This window comes from Eptesicus fuscus, chromosome 2 (genome assembly GCF_027574615.1).
Source record: "Eptesicus fuscus isolate TK198812 chromosome 2, DD_ASM_mEF_20220401, whole genome shotgun sequence".
Lineage (NCBI taxonomy): Eukaryota > Metazoa > Chordata > Mammalia > Chiroptera > Vespertilionidae > Eptesicus > Eptesicus fuscus.
In genome coordinates this window covers 62,442,105-62,469,654 of record NC_072474.1, presented here as the reverse complement: position 1 = coordinate 62,469,654, position 27,550 = coordinate 62,442,105, and the positions used below count along the sequence as shown (strand labels likewise).

General features: G+C 39.9%; 1 protein-coding gene across 1 annotated transcript in view; it reads left to right on the top strand.

Moving 5' to 3' along the window:
* The window catches only part of CDS1 (CDP-diacylglycerol synthase 1), a 57,942-nt gene extending 30,795 nt beyond the window's left edge, over window positions 1-27,147 (top strand). The window contains exons 6-13 of the mRNA XM_008143593.3: window positions 9,042-9,100; window positions 11,016-11,098; window positions 12,528-12,615; window positions 14,493-14,561; window positions 16,439-16,591; window positions 18,245-18,364; window positions 20,452-20,555; window positions 24,396-27,147. Coding sequence (XP_008141815.1) covers window positions 9,042-9,100; window positions 11,016-11,098; window positions 12,528-12,615; window positions 14,493-14,561; window positions 16,439-16,591; window positions 18,245-18,364; window positions 20,452-20,555; window positions 24,396-24,525 — 806 coding nt within the window. The 3' untranslated portion in view covers window positions 24,526-27,147. The remainder of the gene's footprint in view (window positions 1-9,041; window positions 9,101-11,015; window positions 11,099-12,527; window positions 12,616-14,492; window positions 14,562-16,438; window positions 16,592-18,244; window positions 18,365-20,451; window positions 20,556-24,395) is intronic.
* The last annotated feature ends 403 nt before the right edge of the window (window positions 27,148-27,550 follow it).

The window sequence follows — 27,550 nt, the reverse complement described above, 5'->3', positions numbered from 1 at the left end:
TACATTTTCGTTCTTTTACAACCTTTTGTTTTTCTTGAGCTTAGTAACTGCTTCCCCTTCTTTTCTCCACATTTGTAAAGTTCTAGGTAGCAATCCTTAATTTTTCCTTCAGGTCTGTCCTATGTCTGTTGGTAGCTTTTTCAAATGTTCACACAAATCAGTAGCGTATCAGTTCTCTCTTTTCCTGGAGACCCCTGTTCCAGAGACTTCTGTGGTGTCATGTTGGACTGGCTGCTGGTAGGCCTACAGCGTACCAGCATGATTTGGCCTCCTTATTTCTTCTCTTCCATGCCCTCCAGTTTCTGGGTTTACACCCTCATTTTGTTGTAAGCATGGCCTTCGATAGTTTCCTATAAAATGTTCTTAGAAGGTAAATGTCTAAAAATATTTTTATTCACCTGGCCGGTGTGGCTCAGTGGTTGAGCATCAAGCTATGAACCAGAGGTCACTGTTTGATTCCTGGTCAGAGCACATGCCTGGATTGCAGGCTCCATCCCTAGTGTGGGGCATGCAGGAGGCAGCTGATCAATGATTCTCATCATTGATGTTTTTATCTCTCCCTCTCTCTTCCTTTCTGAAATCAATAAAAATGTACTTTAAAACATACATATTTATTCTGTTCATACAGTTGACTGCTTTGGCCAAGGCTCCCACTTATTATTAGTAGACTTTTACTTAATACTCTGGTTTGGAAGCCCAGGCCTCACTCTTGCCTTCCACTGAGCCTTTTCTGCTCACTTTTCTCTAGAAAATACTACTAGCTGTCCCTGATTGCTTAGGTTTGCTGAAAGTTGCCAATCTCTTTTCTAGCTTCCAAAATTTTGCAGCCATTTCTCCTCTGTTTTCCTTGACATTTCTTCAGTTCTCTTTGCTCTCTGGGTTTTATTTCCTTTATTGTTTTCTTGCTCTGTGGGTTTTTGCCTAAACCTTATTTTAGTTAGGCTACTGGGACAGAATAGAAATAAATGCATGTGGTCAACTTGCCATTTTAAGACAGAAATCCTAACTAGTTTTATATTTTTTATTTTGGCTTTAAAGAATTTACTGTTTTCTCTGATGGTTCCGGGGGCTGACTGGGCCTCAGTGGGCAGTGCTGACGGAGGACCTCTCCCGGGGCGGCATCAGATGGAGGCAGTGCTAGTCATTTCAGTCTCGAGTGGCTGGACGTCCGAGATGGCTCGCTCTCAGGGCCACAGTCAGTGCTGGCTGTTGACTTGAGCTCCTACTTTTGGCCTCTCCATGGGGCGTGGCTGTCTCTGAGCACCAGGGATGGGTTCTGAATAGGGAGTGAGCGCACCAAAAGCCAAGTGTCTCAAGAGTCCTTAATTAGGTGTGTTTTTAAACTGGTTTCCAAAAATGAAAGCATGATGCCAGCCCGTAGGAAACATGTAGACTAAAAAGGAGTATTCAGTGAAACCTCCCTCCTGCCTCGGAGCCTGCCTTACTGTCTCTAGGCGCTCATGGCAGCAATAGCAGACATTTTTTTGAGGGTTCACGCTTATATGTTTGTATCTTCCATTCCCCCTCATTTTTTTTTTTTTAAATACAAGTGAGAGCAGACTATTCTGTACCTGCTTTTTCCCACGTGATGTAGCTTATGGGTGGTTTTATATTGGGACATCGGAATTGATCTCATGTTTTCCATACCTGCAGCAGCATCTGTATTGACGTGCAGACAGCAGTATCTGCTAGGCAGAATGTCAGGAAGCGCGGTGACCACCGCTACCTCAGCTTACTTTCCCTTTGAGGTTTGCTCGCTCTTATACTTGAGGATAACTTCTCAATTGAGTGGTAACGAAGATGTAATTTGTTTTCTGTATTGTTTCTTTTTATACATTTTATACATGACAGCCTCCCAGCCAGCCTTTATAGTGCTTGCTTGCTTCCTACACTGTTTTCCAACTCAACTTTTATAAAATAAAACCAATATTCCTTCCCTTTTTTCTGACTGATTTCTGTCGGAGAAATAGTGCAGTTTAGGCTCTTGGACTCACAGAAGCTCGTTGAAAGTCAGTGTCCTTCTTCCAACAAACATCTGAGCGCTTTCCAGATGCTCGGCACTGTGGATGGTGCGGAGGAGACAGGGGAGTATGGCCGACTCTGTGCCTTCCAGGGTCTGGAAATGGGTGGGGCCTGCGTCCCCAAGTTTATTGCTGAAACCTGAACCAGGACCTCTAAGAGCAGACAGGAGGGCAGGAGGGCCTTGCTGTGCTGGAGGTGGGAAGGCTACAGACAGCCTTTGAGAAGAGAGTTCGGGTGTCACGAAAAGTAAAGAGCAAGCAGGCATCTGCCGGTGGTGACGGGAAGGGCATTGCAGGCTTGGAAATGAGACAGAGACGTGTCCGGGGCCGGTGGCGGGCATTGAAAGTTGGACAGGGGGACGGGAACCACACCTTGAGAAGCTGTGAGTATTGTGGGAAGGGTTTGGAAACCATTGGGACTTTACGCTAAGAGATGATATAACCAGATTTTTAATTAAATGAAAGATGAGTTGAGAGACATTAACGGGGCAACTAGATAGGAAACTGCTGCTGTAATTCCTGCTAAATAGAATGAGGACCTGAGCCATTTAGGTTTGTAGTTAATACTAAGAGGGTCATAAAGTAAATAAGAACACTGTAGCCTGACCTTAGAAACTCACTGCTGTTTATGGAAGTCCATGAAAAATTTCTTCTGTATCCCCCATTATTGGCATTCTTTGTTGAGATAATTGTGTCTTTATATGCGGTCCTAAGGAATAATAGAGATATTCCTTATACTTTGCCCAGTGTCCACCAATGTAATATTTTGCAAAACTACAGTATAATATCATACCTGGATATTGATGTTATTACAGTCCTACAACTGTACTTTTAAAATGCAACCTTGTAGTAAACCAGAAGCTCCTGGGTTAAATGACAAAACTTCCAATACAAATCGCCAGCAGTCTTCCATATCTACCATTTTATGCGTGGCCTCAATATGGTCCTATTAGACCCTAAGCCCCAATTTGCATCTCAGTTCTGTTTTAACTCCCAGCGCTTAGCACGGGGTCTGGAGTTGGGCTTCCCAGTATGTATTGTTGGGTAAATGATCAAGAGCCTGAGAACATGCACATCCACACGGTGCTTCCTAAGGGTATTTCCTCAGCATCAGTGTTTCCTTTGCGAGTTTTGAGATCTACTGGTGATTGTTGAAGTGGTTAGCAACATTGTGAGCTCACTCTAGCAAATGGAGTTAGACTTTAGGAGCGAGAAAATAGAAAGTGTTCTATCCTGAGAACTTTCCATCTTTCTCTCAAATTATGCTGTGAAATCTTTTTATAAAATATGTTTTTAGTGATTTCAGAGGGGAAGGGAGAGAGAGAGAGAGAGAGAGAGAGAGAGAGAGACAAACATCAATGGTGAGAGAGAATCATCGATCTGCTGCCTCTTGCACATCCTCCAGTGGGGATTGAGCCCACAACTGAAGCGTGTACCCTGATGGGGAATTGAACCGTGACCTCCTGGTTCATAGGTCGATGCTTAACCACTGAACCACATTAGCAGGGCACTATGAAATCTTTTTGTTGAACAATATTCCAAGGTCTTGTGAAAATTTTAGTTCTGACTTTGGAAAGTATAGATCTTAGCAAATTTAAAAAGCAGAGACAGCCCAAGCTATTTCATTGACATTGAATTTTATTAAAATAAAATGTAGGTATCTCTGGTCTGACCTCCTCACCACGGCCCTTGAAATTAAATGACTTGTTTAATATCATACAAAATGACTCTCTGACTAGGATCTGGAAATCGTTTTGACATTTAGACAATTTTGTTGTAAAATGAATTGAACTGATAGCAAGAAAAAATCAGTGAGACTAAAAGTAATAGGACAAACATTTTCTCTAGAGTCTATATATATATATTTTAAAGATCTTTGTGATTTGGATTCAGGGCTCTCTAGAAAACAGAGCAATCATGTGATTACATATCTAGTAGTAATAGGTGAATAAGCTTAAGTTGTTTACACCTACGGTAATATTCATTACCATCTCTTTAGCCAACTGGTGATATATATATATATTGGCTTGTATTTATGCATGGCTAACTCTTTTCTTTAAATATTTTTATTAATTTCAGAGAGAAAAGGAGAGGGAGAAAGAGATAGAAACACCAATAATGAGAGAGAATCATTGATCGGCTGCCTCCCACATGCCCCCTTACTAGGGACTGAGCCTGCAACCCAGGCATGTGTTCTGACTGGGAATCGAACCATGACCTCCAGGTTCATAGGTCGACACTCAACCACTGAGCCACTTTGGCCAGGCACATAACTCTTTTGATTTCCTTTTAAAAACCCTTGAAACTTTAGTATGACATTTTGAATTCAAGAAAACTGATGGACATATAAAATATAGCAAAAATTGATGCATAATTAAGAATTTTTCTCCAAACGTCCTGAATATCTTTTATCTTAAAGGATGTTAATGAATTCTTTAGAAAGATGTCACAAATAACTATTCACAAAGGATTGTATCTGCAAAACCACTTGTCATTTTTGAATTAATGACTGTTAAAAACTATACCCATACTACTATTCTACACCTTAAACTCACCATGAAGATTAATAGAAAACTTTAATCTTAGCTAATCAAGTTGGTTTTCGTGACAGTTTCTACAATGCATAATCACTTACTACGGTTTTTAAATAGCTCAGATATAGTCTGGTGTCTGACTATGGGCACACAATGCTGTGTGCTTCTGAATTTATTTAAAATGATGTTTGAAACATTTTGGTGTTTTGATTAGTTATGTAAAGGTAATGAAAAATACAGCCACATGATAGAATGAGGGCTGGGTCAGTAAGCTCCATTATTTAGTCCTGAGTCTACTTTACTGTCTGTTTTTTTTTTTTTAATTCAGGACTACATGTGTTTACTGAATTGGTTAATCACCAATAGTAAATTTTTAAAACTTTATTATTTCTTTTTATTTTCTGTCTCTTCAGCTAGATTATGAGCTCCTTGAATGGGAATGCCTATCTTATTCAATTTTTGTATCTTGTGTCTGGTACGTCTTAAGTGCTCAATAAATAATTTTTGATTGTCCACTTTTCTGAAATTCCCTCTATTTCATCTTTTGAACTTTTTAATTGTTTTTCCCCTATATTTCTCATAGATATAGATGATATAGATATAGATATAGATATAGATATAGATATAGATATAGATATAGATATAGATATAGATTGATTTCAGAGAGGAGGGGAGAGGGAGAGAGAGATAGAAACATCAGTGATGAGAGAGAATCATTGTTTGGCTGCCTCCTGCACACTCCCTACTGGGGATGGAGCCCGCAACCCTGGGCATGTGCCCTTGACCGGAATTGAACCCAGGACCCTTCATTTTGCAGGCCAACACTCTAGCCACTGAGCCAAACCAGCTAGGGCTTCCTGACTACTTTAGAAATCTCATTCTTTTTTGCTCTTTTTCAGTATACCTCCCTTTAGTCCATTGGGTAACTGGGTCTTCCTACCCACCTGGGAACTCCTTGGGACTAGGCAACAGGATGTATACATCTTTGTAAGGACAGCACCAGGCACAGTGCTGCATACATAAGTGGTGATCAGTAAGTTTAACTGAAGATAATTACATATGAAAAACTATGTTAGGAAGTGTTTTTCAATACTTTCATTTACAATACTGTAATAAATTCTGTGATTTTAACTGGAAATATAATCATAGAAATACTCTTTGTAATTAGAGAAAAAGTAAAACTATTATAGATCCAAATGTACAAAGTTATCTTTTCCATAGATTTATTGAAATATAGCATATATGTATTTTTACACATTTAACCATAAAATATACACATAACTTTATTGTTGTGAACAAAAAAGTTAAATTTATGTGTTTCTTTTTTAGATTGTTTTTCTTTTTCTTTAAAGTTCATATTTAACCTTACATATGCTGGAAAAACACTTTATACCCTCCTCCCCCCTACCCCCCCCCCCAAATCGAGAGAATTGTATTGTCTCAATGTATTTAGGAGCCAGATAGTTACATATTCTATTAGAGCACCCTAAAAAGCTGCATGTTAGGAGTTGTCTTAAAGGTGAAATTGAATCAGGTAAAAGTGAGTTGCCAAGACTATCCGGGATAAAATCACCATTGAGAAAATGCAGAATGATTCCGCTGGTAATTTTGTTTGAAGAAACGCTTAAGAGTGAGTGGTATCACATGATTTCACGAAGGAGAAAACCATACACATCGCAGGAGTGTTTGTGAGGAGGTAATGCATAGTCAGTGATGGTGAAAGGCTCCCAAGGTTGGGCTGGGAGATTCAGAGGGTCCGTTTGGACAGAACATCTGTCTTGTCTCTGCTTTGCTGTTCCCCATTAGCCTCTCTCTGAACCACGTCCAATCTGTGTTTGCCCCCTTAGCCATGGTCCAATGACATAACACAGCATAGAAATGACATCATTACTTGAGCCACAAAAGAGGTCTACCTGCTACAGAAGAAAAGCTTAAAAGCAGTCATTTTAAAGAGGCCTTTTTAAACTACGGATTACTTCAATGCCACGAATTCCATGTTTTAATCCCTCCACACCTGCTTGCTTTCTTTCTTTCAAGAAAATGATGTCATGGCTTTCAATTGTGTCTCTACACAGAAAATGTTTCTGTATTTCTTTTGCAGTTCAGCCAGTCAGATTACTCTGTAGGTGTCTAGTAGGAGGTGAGGTAGGATCTGGGAGTCCGTATTCATTCTCTTCCTTTGTCACCATCCTTGTATTCCACTGACATTTCACATCACTCATCAGAATATAGCTGAAGACAGCTGCTGTTTGGTTTGAGACTCTGGTCAGAATAGTATCAACCTTGCTTATTAGTGTGTAGAATTGCCTTGGTAAGTATGACTTAGATGTACTAAGTCTAGTATTTATTTCATATAGGATAGATTAGTTGACAATTTATTTTCTATCTTAGATTTCACTCTCTAAAGACTAGTACCTACCTCTGTAAAAAAAATACTTATCTTTTAGAAGTTTACTGATATATTGGGCAAAAAAGTGTTTATATTTGCTTCCCATTATTTTGGTATATGTTAGATTTTAGTTATTTAGGTAGAATTTTTATTTAGTAAAACTTCATTATAATATATTTGTAGGCTATAAACATAAACACTAGTGCTGTTTGTAAAGCTTATTTGAGAATACAATATTTTACTATCCTATCTAATAAAAGAGTACTATGCAAATTGACTGTACCTCCGCTATGCCCACAAGCCACGCCCACCAGCCAATGAGGAACAAATATGCAAATTAATTCAACCAAGATGGCTGCGGCCTCGGAGAGAGCAGGAGGCTTGAGTTGCCCCCAGTGATGGAGGAAGCCAAGCTTTCCACCTTCCCTGGGCTGCCTTGGCCTCCACTTAAGGCTACAAAGTTTCAATTATAGAAGATACATAAATCCCAACAAAAATGGCTATGGCCACAGAGCGAGCAGGAGACTTGGCTCCGCTCAAGGCTACAAAGTTTCAATTATAGAAGATAAATAAATACCACATCCCAGGGCCTTCACTTGGGTTGCTGGGGGGTGTGGCCAGCCTGCAAACAACCAGAGGCCCCTTGCCCAGGCCGCCCCACACCTCAAGGGAACTCCCACCCTGATCCAGGACACACTTCAGGGCAAACCAGCCAGCCCCCACCAGTGCACCAGGCCTCTATCCTATCTAATCCTATCTAATAAAAGAATAATATGCAAATTGACCATCAGTCCAACACAAGATGGCTGCCCCCATGTGGTCAAAAATGACTGCCCCCATGTGGACACAAGATGGCTACCACAAGATGGCCAGCAGGGGAGGGCAGTTGTGGGCGATCAAGCCAGCAGGGGAGGACAATTGGGAGGGACCAGGCCTGCAAGGAAGGGCAGTTGGGGTGATCAAGTCTGCAGGGGAGGGCAGTTAGGGGTGACCAGCAGAGGAGGGAAGTTGGGGGTGACCGGGACTGCAGGGAAGGGCAGTTATGGGTGACCCAGGCCTGCAGGGGAGAGCAGTTGGGGGGGGGGACCAGGCCTGCAGGGGATGGCAGTTATGGGTGACCAGGCCTGCAGGGGAGGGCAGTTAGGGGCAAACACGCTGTCAGGGGAGCAGTTAGGCATCAATTAGCCTGGCAGGGGAGTGGTTAGGGGGTTATCAGGCTGGCAGGCAGAAGCGGTTAGGGGCAATCAGGAAGGCAGGCAGGTGAGCAGTTGGGAGCCAGCAGTCCTGGATTGTGAGAGAGATGTAGGACATCCCTCGAGGGGTCCCAGATTGGAGAGGGTGCAGGCTGGGCTGAGGGACACACACCCCCTGTGCACAAATTTTCATGTACCAGGCCTCTAGTAATTATTATAATATGATTCTGAGAAATTTCAAGTCACTCTTAACCTGAGTCTTGCTAATAATGGTTTGTGGAACCACAAATTCTTGAGGATCATTAGATCTGAGTGTTTAATGCATTTTAGCCTGGCGATACTTAGTAAATTAATGAAGTCCTTTGTGCATTTTCCTTCATCTGTAAAACTGACACAATAAAAGTTACCTATGTCATAGGGATTTTGGGGGATTAAGTGAGTTAATACTTGTAAAATACTTAGACAAGAGCCTGGAACATAAGAAGTATTCAACAGATGTTAGCCACCATAGTAATTATTTTTAATTTTTATATTATGCAGAGATTGAAACATTCTGTACATACACTTGGTAGACTGATATAGCAAATTAATTTTTATTCAACTGAAATTTAAGATCTGGTTTTCCATGTCCACCTATTAGCAAGCGATGAATTTACTTAACCAACTTAGGGGATAGTTATTGAATTTATGCATTGGAATATATTAGGCATTTTGGAGACTACAAGATCATTTCCAGCAGGAAACTTTTACTTAAAGTACTCAATATAAGAGTAGGCGACATGCCAAATGAGTAAGTGGATCGAGTATACAGGTGTGGTGTAGAAGGCTGGCTTGTTTGAACTCAGCGAATCTTACACTTTGTAACCAATTGCACAACAAGCACGTGGTCTTTGTTCTTGAGCAGGTTTCTGCATGTTTGTGCTGAGCTTGGTGAAGAAACATTATCGACTGCAGTTCTACATGGTATGTATTAGTCATTGTTCTCCAGTCACTGTACATCATAGAAACCCTTACCTTTAATTATTTTTTCTGTAGTGAGAAGATAAAATGTAATCTGCTACTTGAGGCCTAGGTGTGAGGGATGTTTCCATTTTGGGATGACTATTAAATACCAAAGGTCGAAGTTGAAAATTTTTGAGGATTTAAAAATTTTAACCATTTTCAAATTTTCTAAAAACTTTTTCTTTTTTAAATATATTTTATTGGGTTTTTTTACATAGAGGAAGGGAGAGGGATAGAGAGTTAGAAACATCGATGAGAGAGACACCGATTCAGCTGCCTCCTGCACACCCCCCACTGGGGATGTGCCCGCAACCAAGGTACATGCCCTTGACCGGAATCGAACCTGGGACCTTTCAGTCTGCAGGCCGACGCTCTATCCACTGAGCCAAACCGGTTAGGGCTAAAAACTTTTTCTTTGAATATTCTCAAAGGCTATAAAATTAAAACCAAGTATTTGGATTCCCTAAACTGGTAGAAATTTGAAACATTTCCATAGATTTCTGAATAGTCTGAGAAGCTGACTATATTTACCCTATTTCTCTATGGGAACTTGCTCTTCGTTGAGTATAAAGGGAACTAAGCATGTATTTTCTTGGTAGTTATGGTTAGTCATAAAATTTCGTAATTCTTTTTAGCCTAAGGTATTTTATTCAGTTTATCGTTGAACAGTGTTCAGTGTTTTTGAAATTTATCACTGTGTATGATGAACTTTTCTTATTTCCTTAAAAGGTAGCTAATTATAAAACTTAAAATGAAAAACATAATATTTAAATCTGTGAAATCATGTATTAGGCTTGTTTTGGATTTGGGATATATTTTCTATTCTTTATGCTTTGCTTTTCTCCATTAAGACCTCCTGCTGAGCATTAGTGCTGAGAAATTGTAATATTTTTTATATTTCTAATTTCTGGAGACCTTGAGAGGAAAAGAGTAAAATTCTCAGTGAAAAATCTAAAAACCGTCAAGACAAATTAGAAATAATAGGATCTCCTATGAAAATATAAATGGTGCCTATTGGAAAAAAAATCATTTATGCATTTTTAAGCAATCAGGGTCAAAGAGAATTGGATCTTTTAAGCAGATAAAAATAAAATAAAACAAAACAACAATATAATATTTGCTGAAATAGAAAATAGGTTTATTATGAATAAATCAAGATCTAAGAATTTTGAAGGGTAATAAATTCCAATCAAAATTATGACTCTAGAAACATGAGCATTTTTTCATTCACATTCGAATCATACTGATGATGCTAAAAGTCCCTAACGGCCACCTCTCAGGCTGGATGGAACTGAAACACAGAGGCCTTTAGAAATTTGAAATTGACTCCTGCCACTGAACAGAGCTGTGACAGTCAACTTTCAAGTATGGAAAGGTGGAGTTCAAGGGCAGTTGATCTCTCCTGGTTTGAATCATTTGAATTTAGAAATAACTTTTTATGGGAAAGAGTTACCATAGCGAGCTCTGAAAAAAAAAAAATAGAGTTTAGCAGGTTTAATAACTGCAGAATGCAGCCGGAGTAAAATGTTCCTCTCTAAATGTCATAACAACACCATACATTTCTCATTATCATTGTAAGCCGATGGTTCGAGACTATGGTTTATTTTTTATATGGTTGTAAATTTAGCTCAGTATGATAAGCAATCCATTTGTATATAAATTGAGATTACTTTTTAAAAATGTTTTCATGGTTTTTAAGGTTCCAGTAGGCACCAAAATGAATATAATTCGCTAACGACATTTATTTTGTATAACCTTATCTTATAAACTTTAACCAAAAACCATGCTAGGAATGTATGTTTCAGAGTTACTCTTGCTTCCTGGCTGCACTGATCAGTTGTGTTCACTAACTGTTGTGTTGTTGGGCTATTAACAGTTCGCATGGACTCATGTCACTTTACTGATAACAGTTACTCAGTCACATCTTGTCATCCAAAATCTGTTTGAAGGCATGATATGGTAAGGGCTTAGAATTATGCTGCTTTATACTTATGTCATAGCATTTTTTAAAGCGCTTTCACATTGAACAGTGTCTCACAAACTTCTACTAAAATGTACTATTTGTTGTTGCTCTATTCCATTAAATACCTTACTGAGTTCTGTTGATTTTACCATTTGACACCTGAAGACAAACATGTTAGCTGGGCATATGCCTTATTCAGGTTCCAAATAAAATAAAGTCCTTGTAAAAGTTTCAAACAGTTAATTACACTTTCAGGCTTCACTACATTTGAATGTGACTTTTTACCAAGCATCACTCTTAAAAAGAGCATATTATTTACATGGGATGCAGAAAGACCATGAAAGTTTGCTTGCCAGCATTTTCTCTAGTGAAAGTGGTACCTTCTACCCTGCCGTGTATAGGAGCTGGTGTTCTGATTTCAGATGTATGAAATTACTCGCTTTGTAGCAGTGGCTTGCCCATTCAGAAAGCATTTTTGTAAGTTAAAAATTAGTTTAAATGGGGGGGGGGGAGATGGGGACAAATGTATACTTTCAACAAATATTTTTCAAAAATAAATTAATAAAAATAAAATTGTATTAGTTTAAAATTATAAAAATTATTAGTTAAAAATTAGAGTGGAGAAAAAAGATTTTAAGAAATCTGACCATAATTTCCCCACATTTAAAAAAGCACTCATTAATTAAAATCTTTTACAGGTGGTTTTGTGAAAATAAATTATTCCCATGACAGCTTCGTGATTTTTAGCCAAGGGGTTGGTGTTATGTGTGTACAATTAGAATCATTTTAAGATTGTCTTCCATGTACAAACTTTTAGTTGCTGGAGGAAGTTATGAAATTAATAGGTTCTGTATAATTAGTAGGGTTTAATGCAATTTTAGGCTAAGATAGAATTAAACTAGATAATTTTTCCTGAAAGAGAATTTTTATTAAGAGCTTGGTATAACTTTATCAGATTATACTCTATCTAAACCAAATGACTCATTTCCATTTTGAAAGGCTGCTTTTTAAAAACTATTTCTAATCACTATTTCTCTCTCCTCTCCCTTCCTCTCTGAAAATATTTTTTAAAATTCTTTATACTATTATAATTTGTTTCTCATAAAAATGAAATTTGAAAGTCCACAGCTATAGAAATTCATTGTTTAATATTAAAATTAAATTGATTACTTAGTATATTCCTTAGCAATGTTTTCCCACTCTGTTAATTTACTTATAGATTTTGCTCTGCTTAATTGCTAAGCAGGCAAATGTGGTTGATATTTAATGTTTCTAATAATGTTTTGGCAAGTGTTATGTTCTAGTCTAGTCTGAAGTGTAATTAATTCAAAGAGTTATTACATTGATTCATTATGAGTCATAAGCTGTATAAAATACTTGTCACTTAATCACATGAACTTGTTTTTGCTGACTTTTTTTTTAAAGGTTCCTTGTTCCAATATCAAGTGTTATCTGCAATGACATAACTGCTTACCTTTTTGGATTTTTTTTTGGGAGAACTCCATTAATTAAGGTAATTATAAAATATCACAAGCCACTACCCTAACCTTAAAGATTAGCCACTGGAGACTTAGTGCTCTTGCCCATTTTTTGTTTCTTTTGTTTGTTTGTTGGTTTATCTCCAAGGGGCTTCGATCCTCCTTGGCTGCACTCGGGGCAGTGAGCCTGTTTCCCGAGGGTGCTGTCTGGTTCTTTAACTGCCCTGTCGGCTCCACTGAGGGCTGACACCACCGCTTATCCTTTCCCCCAGGAAGGCTCATTTCCCCTTCTGCTGGCTTCTTCCCTCAGTGGTGTGGGTCTCCTTGCCTCTGCTCCCCGCAGCTGTCTCACCTGCCCCCTCCTTCACCAAACTCTTTGAAAGTGTTCATGACACCATCTTCACATACTCATGTCCATTGGAAGACTTCTACACCCAAACTGAAAAAAACTTGAGGCCCTACAATAAAGTACTGATAATGTAAGTAATAAGGAAAGGTTAAAATAAGGGAAGGAAGGACACGTGAGCAGACTGTGCTGTTTTGCCTTAGTGCTGCTGCTTTTTACAGTCAGTGGAGGCAAAGAAGGAAATGAGTTAAGTTATAAGTTCCCATTTTGAGGAAGAAAGAAACAAACCAACCAGTTCTTTATGGAAGAGCAGACCTTGGCCTTTAAGACCCTTCCATAAATTCTCTCCTACAGAGCAGCAGTCCAGCACAGGGTATCAGGCCGAGCCGTAGGGATACAAGCAAGCCATGTATTTTCCTCACGTTTCTAAAGCTGTTCAGCACACGGGCAAGCGATTAAGTGTTCAAGGCTCCTGGACCAGCTAGACATGTTGGGCTCAGGAAGTCTTCAGAGAGGCTGTTCGGCTGCAGAAGATTCACTGTCTGACTTAGAACAGAGTTCTAGTGAGCGTCCTGGGCTGGATTAGTTGCATAATATATGCAGATGTAATTAAGTAAGTTCACCCCTAAACCACTATGCTGTGGAACAATTCAATTTGGTGGCTGTCTTTGAACTAATCAGCAGGCACTTTAGAATTTGAGACAACTCCCACTTCATGATGATAATACTGAATTATCCTACGCAAAGGTGTACATCTGTCCCTTCGCTATGGCAGAATTGTCAGATACGTCAAGAAACCGTTATTTCTGCCAACCCTCTTGGCTTTGAGCTCTATGCACATCACCACAGGAGGCCTGTAGACAGCACATGCAGCTTAGCTGTCACCCATTTCCGTCTGCAGAAGCTCCCCTGGGGTATTTTTTGGCTCCTGTCCCTGTGTTCCCACTGAAAGGGTCATCACAGAAGCCATCAGTGACCTGATGACAGCTCCCCAAACATCAGTCCTGCCTTTGCAGGGCAGCTCAGGCAGTTCGTGCAGTCCCCTCCCGAGCCTCCCCTCCTGCACCACCGACTTCCAGACCTTTCTCCACATTCCTCTCCCTGAGCGCCCCATGGACTGGGAAACAGTAGCTCTAACCTGACACAAACGGTAACTGTTCTCAGAAGCACAGCCTGGTCCTTTCTTCACGGAGACAGACACAGGTTGTGACCAGAGAGAGAAGGATATGCGAATACGTGGGGAGTAAATACCAGATCTGGGGCTGTGGACCGTGTTGCCATTTTGCGTGGCCTTTTGGGGATATGTGGGAATCTGGTGTGCTGCAATGCCCATGTTTAGTTATGCTCACCTATTTTTGGTGTGTGTCCAATGTTTGAGGGCCCAATATGTGTTACATACTATTAGAGAAATTTGCACAAGTAAATTGGGATCATGGAATGAAGGGAAAAGGGTGGCAAAGCCACTCCAAGGAGAGATGTATGGGAATTCATCGAACAGAGCTTGCATATGTATTGTGTGTTGTGGGAGTACAGTAACTCTTTTTTATCTTATTTGGCCTTTTCTAGCTATCTCCTAAAAAGACTTGGGAAGGATTTATTGGCGGTTTCTTTTCCACAGTCGTGTTTGGATTCATTGTGAGTTTTACTAAGATTTTTATTTTCCTTCTGTTTTGAAAAATGGTAGCAAGTGTATCAGTCTATCCTAAACCTAAAAGCATTAAACTATAAAATGCTAATACTGTATTTATTGAAACCCCCTAAGCAGAATCTATTCTGTACCCCAGTAGCTCTCATCCTGGCTTCATATCGGAATCACCTGGGGAGCTTATTCAGCATCTAGGTCCCAGCCCCATACCAGGCCAACCCCCCCTGCTGTTCGCTGAGGCCTTGAGGCCCCCTGTTGTGTTTGGCAGTTTCAAACAGCCGTTGGGGACACAGGTGCTGGGACAGGGGGTGGCCTTGAGTAAAAGCAGAAAATACAAATGGTGTTGAAGAGTCCTGCCTCCCTTATACATGCTGCTATTTGGCTTAGCAAGGGCTTACTGCCACAAGCCCAACAAGCAGGAAAAGGTTGTTAAAAATAATTGATGCTTACTTTTAGCCATGAATAATGGGTCTTGTTAATGTTTTAAAAATTATTTTATAGTTATGGAATGTAGGGTTTTTTTTTAATTAAAAGGTATCTCATAAGAAGCAATAAAGATATAGTAAAATGGCTGGATATAAGGTTAAATATATTAAAAAATAGTTAGGAAGTTTAATTTTTTAAAAGTGTAGTCCCTAACAGTTCTAGAATACTGTTAGGGACTACAGCCAAATATACAGCCAAATATACAGTGACTAGAAACAACATGAAAGAGAGCAAATATACAAATAAATGAAAAGTATCAGGTTCCTGGCTGGGAAAAACATTCCTCTGTTTAATCTGCACATTTAGTTCATTCTCAATGGAAATTCCAATAGGGTATGGCAAAACTAATTCAGTCAGTGTTTATGTTAAATATGCTATATACTGTAGAGTACTGATGAGATAGTAACTCATAAACAAAATGATGAAAAGGGAACTGATCCTGTCTGATGTTTATACGTTACAAAGCAGGGATTATTAATTTAAATAGTACTATAAGAATTTGGTATTATTAAAGACTAATTTAGAAATAGTTCAAGAATAGCCATATCGTTGGAAGAAAATAAACAGCTACCCTGTAAGAATGTAATGCATGGCAAAAGTAATGAGGAGGGACATTATATATTTTCTAATATATAATTTTGAGGAAGCTGGTTAGAAGCAAAATCAGTTTATTAACATTCCTAGTGTCAATTTGCATTTCCCTTAATCAGTCTTGAGCAGTATAATGGGGTGAATGGCTGCAAAAGAAAAGAGAATAAACTGTTGTCTAACAATTTCAATTTAAAATATTTTGTTTTATGTATCTTCTTTCATAGCTGAGAAAAGCTATATTAAAAATTACAGTGCTGTGATCAAGGGAAGAATAATTTAGTTCAAGTTTTCTGGGTTGGTTAACAATGGTGTTTTTCATCTGTATTTTTTTTTTGTAATTTTAAATCACTGGTTATTTATTAATTGATGAAATTTATATAACATTTATGCAAAGAACTTCAGTCCTGTACTCTCCCATATCTTAATTACTAGCTTCTGCTGACATTAATTATGTGTACTTTAGGAAAGTAAAACCTTGTTGAAATGCTTGTTTGAATGTTTAAATCAGCTTCTTTTTCTCCTTCCCCTTCCTTGTTTTTATTGTGGTCACATAGAGATAATCTCTTTGATTTCCAAAAGGACTTTGGTTTTTCCAATGGCTTTTCAAAGTCTTTTATTGGGTCAGTTTTGACCATCAAGCTTTGAGAATACATAGCAGAATGTGAATACAAAGAAACTTTGGCTGTTCTGCTGACACGAAACACACACACACACACACACACACACACACACACACACACACACACAGTGTTTCATTCAGTGTTTCGTGAACTCCTGCTTTGTTATCCAGGCTGCCTATGTGTTATCCAAGTACCAGTACTTTGTCTGTCCAGTGGAATACCGAAGCGACGTAAACTCCTTCGTTACAGAATGTGAGCCCTCAGAACTTTTCCAGCTTCAGAGTTATTCACTTCCTCCCTTTCTAAAGGCAGTGCTGAGACGGGTAAGATAAATGTGGGTAAGGTCCTCTATCCCATAGAGTAAGATTTTTATAAGACATTGATTTCTATAGAGATTGATTTCTATGATACAGCAGTGGTTTCACTGTCTGCTTAGCACCAAGAATGTATTCTAGCCCTTTGTAATTTCCCTTTCTTGAACATAAAATGAACATTACTGTCATAAACCTATTGTTTATTAGGGGTTTACTTGCCGAATGGTTTGAATACTGATGCTATACTTTATCTTGTATTTGTTTTGAAACATTTAAAAATATTCCATAGATTTCTGAAAATTGGATGAGTTACAATAAGTTTCACATGTAATTGGCATGAATTGGCTACATTTTTTTAAAGTATATTTTTATTGATTTCAGAGAGGAAGGGAGAGGGAGATAGAAACATCAATGATGAGAGAGAATCATTGATCAGCTGCCGCTGGCATGCCCCCTACTGGGGATTGAGCCCACAACCTGGGCATGTGCCCTTGCCCGGACCTTTCAGTCCACAGGTCGATGCTCTATCCACTGAGCCAAACCAGCCAGGGCATGAATTGCCTAAATTTAAAAATTAATTAAAATTTACCAGCTCAGAGTTTCCTTGATTTTTCAGGGGACCTTTACTAGCAGAGAAAACTGCTGCTTCTAAAAACCAGTTTCCCTTCCAGAAGTGCACTCCTGCCATTTAAAGGCAACCTGAGGCCTTACACTGCAGGCTGTGCCATGCTGTCCAGCAGAATCTGCTGATGTGTGCCATCGAGACCGGGGATGGTTACTTAAACTGGGGATTCAAATCATTGTGTATCTACACACGTGTACATGCATGTATCTGAACCATTTCATTTTTAACTAAAGTCCATAACTTTAGAGCATAATTTATATCTCTCCTGAATGCTCAATACATAGATTCCAAGAATTTTTCCCATGTCCAAGCCATCTGTTATCTGCAAAGATTTGATACTGCCAATTTTTGATAAAGATTGGTGCTCTCAATGATGGTTGTTAAACCACACTGGCTCTGCACTGTCTATAGTCTGTAGTTTTAGTTTATTTAAAGCAGAGAAAGAAAAAAAAATGTGGAGCAAGAACTTAGAACTTATAAAACAATTTGCAGATTTCTCAACTTTTATGATCTCCATAGATCTTTTATAAATGTCTTGCTGATGCACATTTTGGTATATTTTTTAAAGCAACTTATTTTCATGTGTTTCCTCATCATTTAGTTTACTCTTAATAGACAAGCTCTACCCTCACTCTGTCATATAGTTAAAGTGAAATAAAATTCAAAATTTAAAATACATTATATAATTACAAAAACCAAGTACTACAGGTAAAAAACAAATTCCGAAATTAACTCAGCTGATTCTGGCTAAGTCTACTGCTCCAGTGTTGTAGAAATTTCTAGATGAACTAGGAAGTAGCCTGTTGGCTGCAAGGTTTTGGTGTGCCAGGCACTGTCAGTGTGCACGCAGAGGGCACAAGAGTGCTTTAGGAAGAGGCGGAGAAGGAGAGCTTGCAATGTATTTTTCTCCCATGAGCCTGAAATTAACAAAAATGTGGCATATGTTTTGACTTATTATTAGGTCATATTCTTAGTTTATGTGACGTGCCCAAATCTAATTTTAATGCATTCCCACCCCTGCCTGTTTTCCTCCGCAGGAAAGAGTGAGCTTGTACCCTTTCCAGATCCACAGCGTTGCTCTGTCAACATTCGCATCTTTGATTGGCCCCTTTGGAGGCTTCTTTGCCAGCGGATTCAAAAGAGCTTTCAAGATCAAGGTGTGTGTTTAGGTTCTTTGTTACAGTATTAGAGAATGTCATACAGTTGAAAGTCAGTTCTCTAAAGGTCTCATACATTAAGCCCTCGAGCAAAAACTATTGGTTTCAGGCCTCTCAGAAATACTTCCTAGTTGATTTGAGTGTATTCTTCCTTGTTAGGTTTTGGTCGAGCCATGTCAGGTCAGCCTCTCTTATAGAAATGGCATGTGTTACTTAATTGGGGACAACACAGAATCTTGGTCCTTCAGGCGCTCGGCCAAGAATCCAGCATGAATCGACTAAAGATGAGTGTCCTGCTACAGTGTCGCTTCAGGGACAGACAGGGCAGCCTTTGAATACGTAACTGTCCATTCTGCTCGACCAGGGGTCAGCTAACTTCTGTAAAACCCCGTGGTTATTAACCACACCCTAACTACTCAACTCTAAACTCGGCCATCGTTGTGGGAAAGCCTGGCGGACAATGTGTCAATGAGTGGGCCTGTTATTTATTTTGTAAATCAAGTTAATGAAGTTACAAAAACAGTGGCTGGATTTGGTCTGTGGGACATAGTTTGCTGATCCCTGTCCCAGATACTTAAAGTCATCCCTATGTTTTAAGTTAGATTCTCGGAAAGTGACACACAGGGTGTCCCCCAAAAATGTATCCACAGTAAACAGCTGATAGCTCAATTGATGCTTCTTCTTTTCAAATTGAACCCATTGGAATCAATAATTATTCCAAGTGTGTACACATTTTTGGGGACACCCTGTACATTTGTCCTCTTCTCTCAGCCCTCCTCTCATGGCTTCACCAAGTTCAGGTGGAACATTGTGCCCTTAGAAGTGAGAGAGGGCAGGCCTCTCTGAGGGGGTGGCATTGGAGCAGGACTCTGAGAAGAGGAGGAGGAGGCCTGCAGAGACACCTAAGGAAGGGAGCCCCAGCGAGTGCAAAAGAGGGAGGAGCTTAGCCTGTTTGAATGGTGTGTGTGGCTAATCAAGCTGCAGAGGCTGGTGGAGTCAGATCACGGAGGGCCCCAAAAGCCAGGGAAGTGAAGGAACTCGGTGAGGATCTGCAATGGGGCAGACAGTATGTTAAGTGGGACGCCGTATACAAAAGTGTGTGAGATGTTGTCCCTGTTCTCAAGATGCTCAGCACCCACTATGGGAGATAACACAGGTCCACAAAGAACCCGCAGCAGCCGTGCATGGCCCGTGTCCTGTGGCGGCTGCACACAGCAGAGCGGAACTGAGTTACCGTGGCCGTCTTGTGCGGCAGTTAGTAGGGAAGAGATGGAAGGAAATGTGTTGGCAAAAATTAACCAAAGATTTGTTCTACACAGAGACGTGTTATATTTGGAATGGCATTTTCTTTAATAGTCTCCAACCCAGGGTTTCCTGTTGACTACTGAGAATGTTTTGCCTGTCCAAAATGCTGTACTTGCTGTTGCATTTTAGATGCTTATAGGTTGCCCGAGTAAATGAGAAGAGGAATTAGTCATTGCCATTCCCCAGGCACTGAGAGATGTGGATATATCTGTCCAATCAATTTGCAGAGGCTTACTAACCAGACCCTCGATTCAATTGACTAATGTGTCCCAAATGAACTATCTATTTTTATTTTCTTTTTACCCCAACACTTAGAAGAAGAAATATTTATTATAGTAGTAAAATGTTTATTTCAGAGTAAGAGCTATTAGGATAAATATGAGTTAAAATCAGATGTACATCTGTCAACAATACTAAAATAGCTCCCAAAATAGTTTTGCTTAATCAGAAAAGTGTAGTCTGTAAAAATATTAGACTAGTAATAGCTGATAGCTCTTTAGATTTGGAAAAAGTTTTCTTAACTAAAAAAAGTTAGTGCTAGTATTAATTAATATTTAATGAGTGTCATTTTAATATTGCTGGTCAATTCAGTAATGTTCTAACATGGGTACATATGCAAAAGATGTGGTTTTGATCTGTTGCACATGTTCTAAGTTTGTATTTAGTGTGACAATCTAATAGTATTTTCCTTAGTGTCCATGATTCCAGAAACATCTTTAGATAGGAATTTTATAACAAAATTTTTTTTAAAAATTGGCTAATCTGTTGGTTTGTTTTGGAAGGATTTTGCAAACACCATTCCTGGACATGGCGGGATAATGGACAGATTTGATTGTCAGTACTTGATGGCAACGTTTGTGCATGTCTACATCACAAGTTTTATAAGGTACTTTTAGATTTTAAAAAAATGTTTTCATACTTGGTTTCTTGAAGTTCTCGTTTCCATAAGCATTAGTTTGAACGAGTTGCTTTTCTGTCGGTGGTGACCTGTAATATCAAAGGGCACGGCGGCCCCTGGAGCTGCGTCACACCGTACCCCTGAGCAGCGTGCTTACATTTTTATTATTTTACGTAGATTTGAACTGAAATAAACAACGGTACATGTTGTGGTCTTTAAAGGGCCAAGTTAAGATCCACTCAGTATGGATGGTGCTGGATTGGAACATCAGAGATTTAATTTCTTGGTTGTGGGTAAGGCAATGATAGTGAATGCAAAGAATTAAAAAGGAGGACATGATAATACATCCAGTTCACCAATTATTGCCTGAGGGCCTGTTACATATTGGGAAATGTACTTGGTACGAATATAGCCGAGAAGAAAACAAACCAAGTCCCTGACTCAGAGCTTGCATTCTTACTGGGGAGTTGGAGGGAGACGGGGCAGAAGCAGACAGTAAACAGTAAATATAGCTTGTTTAGGTGGTTCTAAGTGCCACAGAGAAAAATAAAACATGCCAGGGGATCGGGCCGTGTGGGGTGGGGTGAGTGGAGGGTGTTGCTATTTTACATAGGTTGGCTTATTCTTGTTTTTAAACCTTAATGTTTTGGGTCTGCCCCAAAAGGCCCATTTGGGGGTATGAAAGCAGAAAACATGTGTTTACTTCTTAGAGTTATTTGAAGTTGAAACTCATATTTGTAGGTCCCTAAATACATACCCATTTTAAATATATACCCATAGCAGCGTGATAATTTTTGTATTAACACTTACTTTTCTTGTGTTATCTTATTAGGAGTTTATATTTTCTTGAGTAGCCTTGTTAGTTTATCTACCTCATTAATCTTTTCAAAGAATCAAATTCTGGCATTGTTAACTTTATAGTTCTTTTCTATTTCATTGCTGTCCATTCTCATCCTTCATCTTTCTTTAGCTTCAATTTGCTATTCTTAAGCTTCTCGAGATAAAGTGTACATTATTGATTTTCAGCCTTCTAGTCTAATATATTCACCTAAGATTACAAATCTCCTTTTAAGTATTGCTTAAATTCTCATCCTACATGTTATATTTTTATTTTCATTATTCCAGTATTATATCGTCTTTGACCAGTGGATTATTTATAAGTGTACTGATTCGTTTCCCAACAAATGGAGATTTTCCCATTCTCCTTCCTTTATTGATTTTGCTTTAATTCCGCTATGGTCAGAAAACATACTGTTTATTATCTCAGTATTTAATATTTGTTGAGACTTGCTTTATGCCTCAGTGTATTGTCTATTCAGGTACACGTCCCGTGGGCACACAAAGTGAATGTGCCTTCTGCAGTTTCTGGTGGGCTTGTTGTATACGGCATTTGGGTGAAATTTAGCTAAATCTTCTGTACTGATTTTTTTTTTCCTGTCCACTTATTCTATCAGTTACAAAGAGAGAGCTTTGTCAAAATCTCCCGCTATGATTGTAAATTTACCTAATGCTATTTTTAATTCAGTCATTTGTTGCTTTATATATTTTGAGGTTGTATTAAGTATATACACATTTAGGGCTATCGTATATCCCTGTTGAATCACTCCTAATGTCATTATATACTATTATATAATGCCCATCTTTATGTACTACTTGCTTAAAGTCTATTTTGTTGGATATTAGAATAGCTACACCAGCCTTATTTTGGTTAGTATTTGCACAGAATTTCTTTGTCCCTCCTTTTACTTTTAGCATTCCTCTATTTTAGCAAAAGTGTGTTTTTCTTTTCTCTCTTTTTTTTTTTTTTTTGAGAGTGAGTGGGAGGGAGGGAGAGAGAAACATCGATGTGAGAGAGACACATCAATTGGCTTCCTTCCCATACGTGCCCTGACCAGGGCCAGAGATGAAACCTGTAACCCAGGTACGTGCCCTTGACCGGGAATCAAACCTGAGACCCTTGGTAAACAGGCAGACACTCTAACCACTGACCCACATAAGTCAGGGCTTCTTTTCTCTTCCAACAAGCATATAGCTGGATTTTGTTTTTGTTTTTTATAACCCAGTAGACAATCTTTGTCTTCTTATATGGAATATTCCATCTATTTGTGTAATTTATTTACTGATAGAGTTGAGAATTAGTAACTAGTGGTTAAGCCCTCAGAACTCTTTCTTTGCAGCAGATGGCAGCATTTAGGGCATTAACTCATACTCAGATTTTTTTCAGATGTGCTTTTCTCCCCGTAGAGGAGTCGTGCTGAGCCCTGTTGCCTGCCATCTGAACTGTTTACTGCTGGAGCACAGTGCTGGGGCCAGGCTGCGGCAGGCCGGGAGCACCTGCTGGCGGTTTTGCATTTAGCTGAACTTGCTGGAAAAGCCTTCCTTTTCTCTGTGGGCCCTGCTCTGGGTTTATGTTAGGAAGTTGCTGAATCTTTTGAAGAAATCTAAGCCAAGCTGTGCCCTGACTTGGGGAGCCTGTGGCTGTGAGACTTGTGGCTGCAGTTTTTGGCATTTGCACAAAGGGGATCCAGAGGATGGCTGAATCTGAGTATTTCTACTTCCTATAATTCCATTTGAACGGAACATTCCTTATTATAAACCCTAAATTTAATTACTCGTGTAAATGTCTCTCTGGATACCATTCTCCTTATATTACCTATGTCTTTTTCCCATTGGATTTTACTCACTGCTCTTCACAAAAAGTAAACCACACTCTGCTATTCAAGTGGACTGTAGAAATGACAAAGAACAGTACATATGCATTAACATCTGAATTAGGTTCACTCGGAACTTGACAGAATAGCACTTTAGAAGACCACACGGGTGGTCTCCGGGGTATAAGGGGGGAGTTCTAGAGCCCAGGAGGGGAGACTGCAGTCCCCTGACTGAGAGTCACAGCAGCACAGTGAGGGCAGCAGTCCTGGTCTGGAGCTTTCTGACCAGCCCATCGTGAAAGGGGATGAGTAGGGCTGCAGCGGGGGTGCTGGTGGAGCCCGCCCAAAGGGCAGCGCTGAGAGGCCCCTGTGCTGGCGGTGGGGAGAGGGTGGTGTCACTGGCCTTCGCTGCTTCAGTTCACCCTGGGCTCACACCCTCCCCCTGGGACTGCCAGGGCGGTGGGCGAGGAGGCAGGGCTCCCCTCCATTCAGCTGGAGCAGATCCGCTTCATTCTGTTCCTTAGACTGGGGACCTAAGACTCTCTTTGGACAAAGGCCGTGGGCCCTGTTGCAGAGGCCGGGTGGGAATTCGGTGCTGGGCTCAGACCCTTTGAGTCCGGCCTCTTGAACATTCATGGTTCCCGGGGTAGTTCTTCAACAAAATGCCTTCCATTGTTTGACATTTCTTTGAAGCTAACAAGCGAAACGCTGTTTTCATGTCCTTTCCCACCAGGAGTTTTGCTCCTTTCCTTACAGGATCGTTTTTGTGTCTTGTCCAGTCTCAGGATTTGTCTCCTATCCCCACCTTTAACTCAGGTGGCCCTTCTGAGAATTTTGAAGAGTTCAGATCCGTCCCCCATGTACTGCCCAGGACTGCTGCTGGGTTTGGTATTTGTGCATTCAAAATATATAAAGCAATAATTCTTGTTTGGTGTTTGTGGAGACTGCACGCCTCTCAGCAGAAAATCATTTGAGGGTTTTTTTGTTTGTTTTTGTTGTTGTTTTTGTTTTTACTGTTGGCACTAACGCTGGGCATTAGAGTGTGCTCTGGTCAGGAGCTGTTTCAGTTCTGTAAAGATTGCTGCTCTACACGGAAAGGCAGCATTTAAAGTGGGGGCATATGCTTCCTTCAGCTCTCTTAAAATAGCAAGAACTCTCCTTTCTGCTTTGTTACCAGGGGCCCGAATCCCAGCAAAGTGCTGCAGCAGTTGTTGGTGCTTCAGCCGGAACAGCAGTTAAATATATACAAAACCCTGAAGATGCACCTCATTGAGAAAGGGATCCTGCAGCCCACCCTGAAGGTCTGACCGGACCCGGAGAGGGAAAGACTGAATCGACAATAAGGAATTCTACAGAAAAGCACTGACAGACGAAATTTTGTAAATGTACAGAAAAATGGTTGAAAATGCACTAGAGTGAAGATTTACAGGCACGAATGTTTCTTCTCTGAATTACTGTGAATATTTAACACACACTTACTGGATCTAAGTTATGAAATAAGTAGCAAATCATCAGAGTATTCTGTACTTTTTTCTAAAGTGTATTTTCTGATGTTAACTTCCTTTCCCTTACTTGCCATGTTCATAATTTAAAAGACTGTTTTAAAGAGTCAAATACTATCCAATGAGTCAATTGAGGATGTCTTAAGATTGCACCTGAAAGCGTGCCCTTTGCACAAATATTTACTTTTGCACTTGGAGCTGCTCTCGGTTTTAGCAGAATGTTCCCTGGGAGGCACAATAGGAAGTTCGGTCTCCTGCACTTCCTCCTCTTTTAGTTTGAAGTGTTTTCTGAGGGCTGAGTTGGATCCAAAACAAAAGGAAAGTAAGTAAGTAATCATTTGCCAGGGGAAAACATTCCACTTTTAGGTAGGTTTGAAATTCAAGAGAGGGAGGCTGAAATGTCTATCTTTATTGGCTGACATCAGACTCTACTTCTGATAAAGTTGTTTGGAAAAAACCTGACTTCGCAAAAGCCTTTGAAGAGAAACAAAGGAGAGTTCTGCTCTGAAGAACATGCGTGCACCCCCCACAGATGACAAGAGCTCAGGAGGCTGCGTTAAGACAGTGACACGTGGACAGGCCACTTTGGGTCCAGTTAGTTCTCTGCTTTTCCTTGTTTCTCAGTGAACTGGTTTCTTGAAGTTCTATAGCCATGAGCACAAAAGATGAGTATGCAGGGTAGAGAGCAGGGGTGGTGGCTGAAGCAGAGAGGGGGTGCCCCGCTGAGCGAGAGTGACCCGTCTGTGGATAAGGCTCTGTGTCCGGGGCAGCCCTCCCGGGCTCCCGTGCAGCGGGAGACACTCCGCTGGCAGGAAGCTTGAAGATCTGCCTGGAGGCCCAGACCCTGACTGCCTTCCTGGGGGAGCTCATCTCTGTCCCTTTCCTTTCTCACATCATGTCATAAAACCCGAGGACATCAGCTGATGATATTTTTCTTCCAAAAATGAAAATCAAGCAGAAGTGATTCCCACCAAGAACAAAAAGCACACGAATGTCAAACCTTCCTCCGATGGACAGGAGACGAGGACAAGTTTCTTACCAGTGAATGAAAATAATGTTGCTGTGTGCGCTTTATAACCATACTTACTGTATTGAAGAGGCAGCAATAAACCTCTGAAAATGGCCTATTGCTCCTTGGCTAAACGTTCAGAGAGGAGAAATAGATATATTTTAAAGAATGTTTTACTAATGAAAAGAGGAAATATTTTTGTTTAAATCAAAAACAGATTTCAATTATTTTATATTCCTGTTCTCTACCCACAATCAAAGAGGGTAGATATGCATGGGTCCCAGTATCGATATCCCTAGGATGTCATTTAAACCAGCAGCTTCATCAAGTGCACTGCACGGCTGTAGTGGGTGTAGCTGAACTCAGTACCAAGAGTCTGATTTCTCAGCTCGGCATTCAGTTGGTTCACAACTGGATGTGTTCAGTCAGCGTTATTTCACCCTATTCTGTAAAAACCTAGAATTGGCATTGGAAATGTTATAAGACAAAATGATCCCTTTTAAAATCAGGCTACCTACCGGTTAATTTTCAGCATCTCTCATTATTTGCCTCACAAAAGCTCCAAATGTTGATCATACAGGAATGTAGCATATCAAAGTTGAAAAATCCAATAAAAATTTTGTAATAGGAACTTACGTTGACGGAGATTTGCACAATAAAAACTCTTTGGAGATACCCAGTTCCCTTGCATTTTCTATAAGGTGACTGCTGATGCACGGCAGTGCAGAGTGATAGGAGAGCATCACTGATTACCTGTATTGTAAAATCAATATTATAATAAAATATTAAGCTAGAAATATTTGGGGTCAGAATAATAACTTTCCTCAAATATACTTTCAGTTGGGTGTACACTATTGTATATGTAAAAAGTAAATTCTTTTAACGGCGCTAAAGTACCTTTTTGTACTTTTAGAGCATGTATATTAAAATATAAGATATTTTATCAAATGATAGCCATAAAACCCTGACTTTGATCATTTTTGTATTTGCACTATGAAGAGGACTTAAATTCTAGTATGGCTACCTGAGGCAGAAAGATGAAAGACTAGGAACTTCCTTCAAGGTAATGTTCATTTTCCCAAATTGGCTAGTTTTGGAGATGCTCAGAGGGTACCAATAGCTTGACTTTTTAACCTGTGGGATGCAAATGTTCCCTCAGTGTTTTTCCCTTGTGGTGGTACATACACATTCACTGTCCGAAAAGCAAAGACCACACCCACCCACCCACCTCTTTTTGTTTTTCGTTTACAGTATCACTTTGTAGCGTGGTTTGAACAAAGATGGTATCACTTTGTTCAGTGAAAAAGTAGAAGCAGTGTACATATACTGTATGTGGGCAGGAGATAGCCCATGATATGTGTCCATCAGTTCTCTGAATCTTTTACTGAAACATAGGAAAATAAAACAGATAAATCACATCTTGACTTTGTCGTGCCATTTTCTCATTGGAGAAGAAACATTCGTTCAACTAGTGTTTACAAAATGATGATGGATACACATAAGTATTATCCGTGTGTATTTTCCATCACCAACACCTACAGTGACATCCTTGGGGATGGGGATAACGAAGTTCAGGTGATGACTGAAAGGTGTGTTTGTCAAGAGGTGATGTCCTTTCCCTAGAAAGAGGAAGTACAGAGTTTCGGTGGCCACTCTCCACACATTTACTTTGCAGAGTCCTGACCCAGTCCCTACTAGAGCTTTAAGGTACATGGATGCTGAGTGGAGTCTGTTTTGTTTGGCCTTTGTGATTCCAGGTTGGGCTCAATGCCAACACTCCAGGCCCTCAAGCATCAGAACACACAGATGGGTTTGGAGTCT